The sequence below is a fragment of the Limulus polyphemus genome, unplaced genomic scaffold (assembly GCF_000517525.1).
Source record: "Limulus polyphemus unplaced genomic scaffold, Limulus_polyphemus-2.1.2 Scaffold2917, whole genome shotgun sequence".
NCBI lineage: Eukaryota > Metazoa > Arthropoda > Merostomata > Xiphosura > Limulidae > Limulus > Limulus polyphemus.
This window is the reverse complement of record NW_013668527.1, coordinates 69030-76190: the sequence shown is the minus strand read 5'-3', so window position 1 is coordinate 76190 and position 7161 is coordinate 69030. Positions and strand designations below refer to the sequence as shown.

At 30.7% G+C, this 7161-nt stretch overlaps 1 protein-coding gene across 1 annotated transcript in view; it reads left to right on the top strand.

The window, feature by feature from the left end:
• The window catches only part of LOC106468213 (PDZ domain-containing protein GIPC3-like), a 27516-nt gene that overhangs the window by 14542 nt on the left and 5813 nt on the right, over nt 1-7161 (top strand). Inside the window, exons 2-4 of the mRNA XM_013928627.2 lie at nt 1502-1732; nt 2614-2752; nt 2912-3021. Of these exons, the coding sequence (XP_013784081.1) occupies nt 1502-1732; nt 2614-2752; nt 2912-3021 (480 nt within the window). The remainder of the gene's footprint in view (nt 1-1501; nt 1733-2613; nt 2753-2911; nt 3022-7161) is intronic.

Here is a 7161-nt window from a genome sequence, read left to right as displayed (position 1 = left end):
AGATATGTGTTATTCGTGTATATATAAGACGTTCACAACGTGACGGGACAACAGAGACAGTGAGTAATTGAACTGAGTATTGTCGAGCATGAGCATGTGAGACGTTCTTTGAGAATTATAGCGTTGTTATAGAGCGACTGTTGAAATTAAATGTATCGGTAAAGTTATATTCAGAAAGAATAAACCAGTTTTATTTAAGAAAGGACTTGTGTCGCTAAAGTTTCGTTGGAACGAATTTACGGAAATTAACGAACGAACGGAGACGTAACAGTATTATTGTAATACTTAAGTGTAGTTTGTAGTGGTGCATTTTGATGAATAATTAATCATGGCAGTATTATGTTGTTTGTTATTGTCTAATTTGCTATATTTGTACATTTTGAGGGTAACGCAACATCACCATCTTTAGCTATAAGGTACAATGCATACTTTATTCCACTATTTATTATGCCATCAAGACGCCTTGTACTCTGTATACCTTATTCCACTGTCAAGATCGCGTGGAACACCGTATATTCTATTTCACTATCAATACCCTTGGTACACTGTATACTCTATTATATTATCAAAATCCCCTGTACAATGTATATTCTATCCTACTATCAAGATCCTTGAAAACTGTGCTCTTTTTCCAACTTTCTAGACTCCTTGAACACGGTATACCTTATTCCATATTAGTATTCTGTGTACACTGCAGAACTCGCTCGTGAAATGACGCCCGAATGCCGTAAAATTGAGTACATCAAGTACATATTATGTGCACTGTATAGTATATTCTCGTATATCAAAAGCCCAGTGTTTTGTATAATGTATAAAGGACCTACTACGTTCTACGTAATAAACCCTTTCAGTCAGAACTGCACTGTATAAAATATATTTAACCAACCAGACACCCAGAATATTCAACCCTCGGTCCACTCATCACATGGTGTTGAATTTAAATTACGTGGAAACATTTAATAGTTTTATTTAAATATCACCCCCACACACACATACACACCCATAAATCGACTAATTGTATGATGATCCTAACTGTCGGGATTTTCAAGTAATTACTGACTCACGGTACCAAACCGTTCGTATTTTCAGCCTAAACTCGTTTACCAATTCGGTAGTTGACAACATAAAAACAAGTTAAAATGTATGTCAATGTTAACAACAGAATTGTCTAATCACTGCAAAAGTTATTTAGATACAAGGTTAATTTTATTTTTCTTTGTACCTTAATCGTCAAAGAATCTGGGAAGTAAAGTATGACTGATGTTTCTCTGAAAATTAGTCAACATTTTAGAACTAGCTATAAGCTAGGCTACAGTCACCAGTGGATGAAAACACGGTCATTATTATTAAGAATATATAATAGGCGTTGTACAAAAAATAACATACTTACGATGATTGTGCAATATTTCAAAAAAATAAAGAAAACCTCTTTAACTTGTCAAGTCAACAAGTCGAAAATGGTTGTTGTTTTTTATTACCAAAATGGTAATTCTTTCTGCAGATTCTGTTCTGCACGCTCAACACTCACAAGGTCAACATGGACAACCTACTCGGTGGTCAGATCGGGTTAGAAGACTTTATTTTCGTACACAGGAAGGGGCAACCAAAGGAAATTGAAGTCAAGAAAACCGAGGATGCTCTAGGGTTAACTATCACCGACAATGGAGCCGGCTACGCCTTTATCAAAAGGGTAAAGGAAGGAAGCGTAATGGATCAACTCAAGTTTGCATGTGTGAGTAGTGAAATACCGAGTGACGTAATGCTTTCGTTTGGCCAGGAGCGCGCCCTCTATCCTTATATATATAAACTATATAACAATTAATTTGTTGATAAAATGACCTTATATACAGGAAATATACATTCCCACGTATCTGTTTTACACCTGAATCCAAGGTTAAGTTGCTGACGAGGCTCCAAATAGTTGTTACATGGAGAAAAAATTATAAATTCTAAACTTAAAAATGAAAAACTTGTTCATGATTTTAAGATAGAAATGCATGAACGATAGGAAAAAGCTTTGAGCAGCTAATGTTAGGAATATTTTCTAATTAAGTATAACATCTTTAAATCTGTTACCGACTAAGAGCTAGGCTTGAGTCATATTCCGTCAATCTTTTATTGTACTTAAATAATCATAAAATAAAAGCTTCATCGTTAGATTTTTATTCTATTTCATTCCTCGTGTGTTAAAACATTTCTTGGTAATAATGTTTGCTCTTTTATTTCTTCACTGTATAAAGTTTTCTTTCTAGCTCCTCCTTGGATAAACTTTTCTTGTTTAGTCTCTCTAATTCCTCATTGAATTAAACCTTTCCTCGTTAGATCTTTATTGTATCTAATTCCTCATCTGTTAAACTTTTATTGGTGTAATTTTTGTTCTCTCTATCTCTTCACTGGATCATCTCCCGATGTATTTAATTTTTCCTGATTAGATGTAATAAATAAATAGTTTGGGTGCTGGGATATTAAGGGTGTGTGTGTGTTTAAGCAGTGTACTAATTAAGGTTATTTTACTTTAACTCTGACCATTACAACTATAACTTATGTAATGTTTCACTAACAACTACTTTATCTAATATTATTATCATTTATCAATAGTTTTTCCTTCTCTAGGTAGGAGACCATATAGAGAAGATTAATGGAAACAGCATGGTTGGCTGTAGACATTTTGAAGTTGCTAAAGCTCTTAAAGAGGTTGAAAAAGGCTCAACTTTCATACTTAGGCTTGTAGAACCCCTTAAAGCTGGTTTTTGTAAGTACAATATTTGTGTTACTATTCTGAGAAACAGTAAAATGTGTCAGAGAATGAAACACGTTTATGTTGAAGTCGTAGTATTGTGTTTAAGTGATTCTGTGGAAAAGAAAAAAAACTCCATATAAATATTTAAGTCAACCGAGTTTTTGTTGCTAGCCCACATTGGACCGAGAACTGGTTCGGGATTTGGAAAGAGGGACGGATACTTCTCTGGTAGAGAAACATTAAGACTTCGCTCAACAGGTCCTGCAACTGTGGAGAGTGCTGTAAGTCTTTAATTTAATATATTTAACAACAAATAATAACGTATTCCAGAAAGTAATTTTCGTAATCAAAAATGTATTATTAAAAAAAATCTATTTGCCAGTCTCTGTAATCATTATCCGTACAAACTGTGAAGTATTAACAATTCCTTTCAATAATATAAACTGACTACACTGTTTGGATGGTAACTTTAGTCTGACTTTCAATACAACAAACTTCTAAATCTAAATAATGTGCATAATTATAACTATTATTACTTCTCTCTGTATTAAGTTCCTTTGGATATATTAAACTTAGATCATCAATATAACAAAAGGTGAAATTGTCTAAGTTTCAGTTCCTTACAAGTTTCATAGAAGTAGAGATACTGGTTAGCCATATTTGTGGAGAAATTACATTGATACTTAGGAATGATTATAAATTGATCAATTAAATGATTAAACACCCTACATAAATCTATGATGTAGTAACAGAATTAGTTGCTTGTAAAAAATTTAATTAGTTAAACGTTTCAAAACTGTAGTTTGTAATAAACCTAAACTTAGGCATTTGATGCAATTTTGGAATTTCATATAAAATGTTAAATTAAAACAAGTAGAATCTATATTTATATTCCATTTTTTAATAGCTTTCTTTAAATTAGTGATAAATGTATTTTTTTGTAAATACTTAAATTGTATCAATTTCATTCATTTGTGCTTTAATTGTTGACATATAAAACCAAAATTACAATTGTAAGAAACACAAGAAAATGAAATATCAATGATTATTCAAATTAGTAACAAATGTTACTATTCTCCATGTTTCTTTATTAGAATGAAATTAATTGATTAATTTATGAAAAACAGTTACAAACTATAAATTTATCTACATATGGAATAGATACTATTTTAAATAAAATTAAAAAACACTTTTATTTCTCCTATTGATAAAGCTTTATCTGTGTATTAAATTTATTAATAAAATAATCTCATGATTTCCACAAAGTGAAGATATTTGGAAAAACTTTCTTGTAAAGTATGACATTTTTCCATAATACACTTATTAATGTGTTTGCTAACAGATAAGGGACTATTATTGGCATTTTATATTTAAACATTTCTCCAACATATATTTGCTTACAAAACAAAATAACATAAAAATTACAATTAAGTCTAGAGTTTATAAAAAATTTTCTCCCCAGTAGTTCATGTAATATAACTATTCCCACAAATATAACAATTGGGTTTATTACAGGGGAAAATACCCTCATTACATTTCTTTGGTTTATTTCTCTGATTTGAGATAGCATATAATCTTTTGTGTAGTTTCGTGATAATATTTATTTTCGAACATAGCTTTTAACACTTTATCTGCTATTCTTTTTAGATATCATTAATATGAATTTTAAATCCAGGGTAACGTGTTATTATGAAAGGAATAATCAGTTCTTTTATGATTGTTGTTAATTTTAGCTAAGTTAAAACATTTTCTGGATAATGGCACTGCCTAAAGTAAGATTTAAAGTTATCAGTTTTGTTGTTGAACTTCCAGGTTAGAAACAATAGAGGAAAGTGGAATATTTAATTTACTATTAACCGGATGATTACTATAAAAATCTAAGTACTAGGTTTGTAATACAAATCCTATAATTGTTGTTTTATGATACACACACACACAAAATAACAGATAAACTCAACTTACTCATTTTAAAAGGGAACTTTTATATATATATATTAGAGTTAATTTAATTCAAATTTTCAAAGGATTTATTCCATAACAGAATACAACCATATCAAAACCTTTACGGTTTTCCTCCAAATAATTTAATAAACTATTGAACATATGAATTTCCAAATATCCCATTACTACATCTGATGATATTAAAATTATATTTTTTACAACTTTCTCTAGTAAGTGATTTTAGGATTATGTCCATACTGGAGTTCAATGGTTCTATCACCTTGTTTTTTTCCCACCTATAATTGGTCTTCCAGAGATTTTTGGAAGACTTTTTCAAAATATTTAACTTATTTACTTTTATGAATTCTGAATATTCGTAGTTTTCGTTCTTTCTTAATATAGACATATTTTTATATATTCTTTAGTTTCTACTTTTGGAGGACATATTTCTAATAAGTTTCTTTATTATTTAAATGTTTTAAAACTATATACTCTTGATCCATGATAACGAACTTTATTTTTTATCACTTCTTATATTAAAACCTCTTCCATATTCAAGTGTTTTAATGTATTTCTTTAACTGGAAGAATTTTGTAATACATTTTCTATATCGTTACATACTGTATAAAGTTCTAGATTCTTTCTGATAAAACAGGAAGCATTTATTAAACGTTTCGGAATCGTAATACTTCCATCATCAGTAATCTAGGGTTACAAAACAAACAAACAAATATAACATGAGAAAACTAAAACTGAGGCACAAGTGAAATAGTTAAAATAGGTTAAAATCCAGTAAAACCTTGTATTTAGAGATTGGAGAAGAGTTTTTAAGTATAATGTTTCTTTCCTTTTTGAAGGTGCAAAATTACTTTTTGTTTTAGGGATTTATCATCATCAATATTATTCTTAAAAACTTCTGTTAATCTTACTTTTTGAATAAATTTGTGTATATCTTCTTTGATTTTAAGTTCAATGTCCTCTTTTGACAAAGAATTCAAAATTCAACACTTTCAAGGCCTCTATAAATAACTCATTACCCTGGAGTCAAAAATAATTGGAAAGAATTTCAGATACAATTTTAAAAGCTAAGTTTGAAAATAAACAACACAAAAGTTTATATGCTATCTTAAATTGAAAAAGAAAGCAAAGAAATCTAATAACCAGGGATCCAGTGGTTAATCTTGGCTGTCACATCCTCTAAACTAAACTAAGTTTTAAAAAAATGTTAAAGCCATCCCTTATCATTCATATAATTAAACTCACTTAAATTTACTGCCTCTACAACATCTGAGGGCAACCCATTCCAAAGGCCAACCACCCTGTTAGAAAAATAAAACTGTCTTAACTGAAGATCACTCCTACCCTACCAAAATTTATGCTTGTGATCCCTAGTCCTACTGTCTTCACCATTAAATATGAAAAAAGACAATGTATTAACACTATCAATTCACTTAACAATCTCATACACCTCAATCAGATCCCCATTTACTCTTCTTTTTTAACCTCTCATCGTATGACTACCCCTTCATCCCAGGCACTATTTTAGTAACCCTCCTCTGAACCCTTTACAACAATTCAATGTCCTTCCTAAGGTAAGGAGCCAAAGACAAAACACAATACTCCAAATGTGGCCTAACCAGTGACCTATACAATGAAAATTATAACCTCTTTAGACTGGTATTCAATATTTCTGTAGATAAAACCTAAAATCTTGTTTGTCCTTCCACTGCATCAAGACCCCTTTCTTTAACACTGTTAACAACCCTCTGCTTTCTTCAATCCAGCCACTCTTCTATCCAGTTTGCTAATTTATCCCCCACACCCATAGAACTAATTTTTTTTACAAGCCTTTTTTGCGGCACCTTGTTAAATGCCTTCTGAAAATCCCGATACACCAAATCTACAACTTTACCATCATCTATATAAGCAGTAACCTTTTTAAAGAATGTCAAAAGATTTGCAAGGCAAGATTTTCCTTTAGTGAAACCATGTTGACTATCCAGTAAAATTCTAAACTTTATTAAATGACTTTGCAAAGCATTTTTTTAACAGACTTTCCAAAACTTTTCCCACAACTGACGTAAGACCAATAGGGCTATAATTACTGGGACAATTTTTATCACCTCCTTTGAAAAGAGGAGTTACATTAGCTAATTTCTAATCCTTTCGTACCTGCCCACTATTCAAGAACTTACAAAAATAGCAGCAAGTGCCTCACATATCCAAATATTAGGGGAAATATTATCTGGCCAAGGAGCCTTATAATTTTTTTAAACTTCCCAATTTTTTCTTCAGAAGTTCAATATTAATGTCATCATATTGTCTAACCTTGTTTCCTTCTATCAAATGAGGAACACTACTTAAATCTTTATTAGGTATTTTTCCCTGCAATAAACCAAATTGTTATATTTGTGGGAAAGGTTACATTATATATATATATATACACACACACACACACACACACACACACACACACACAC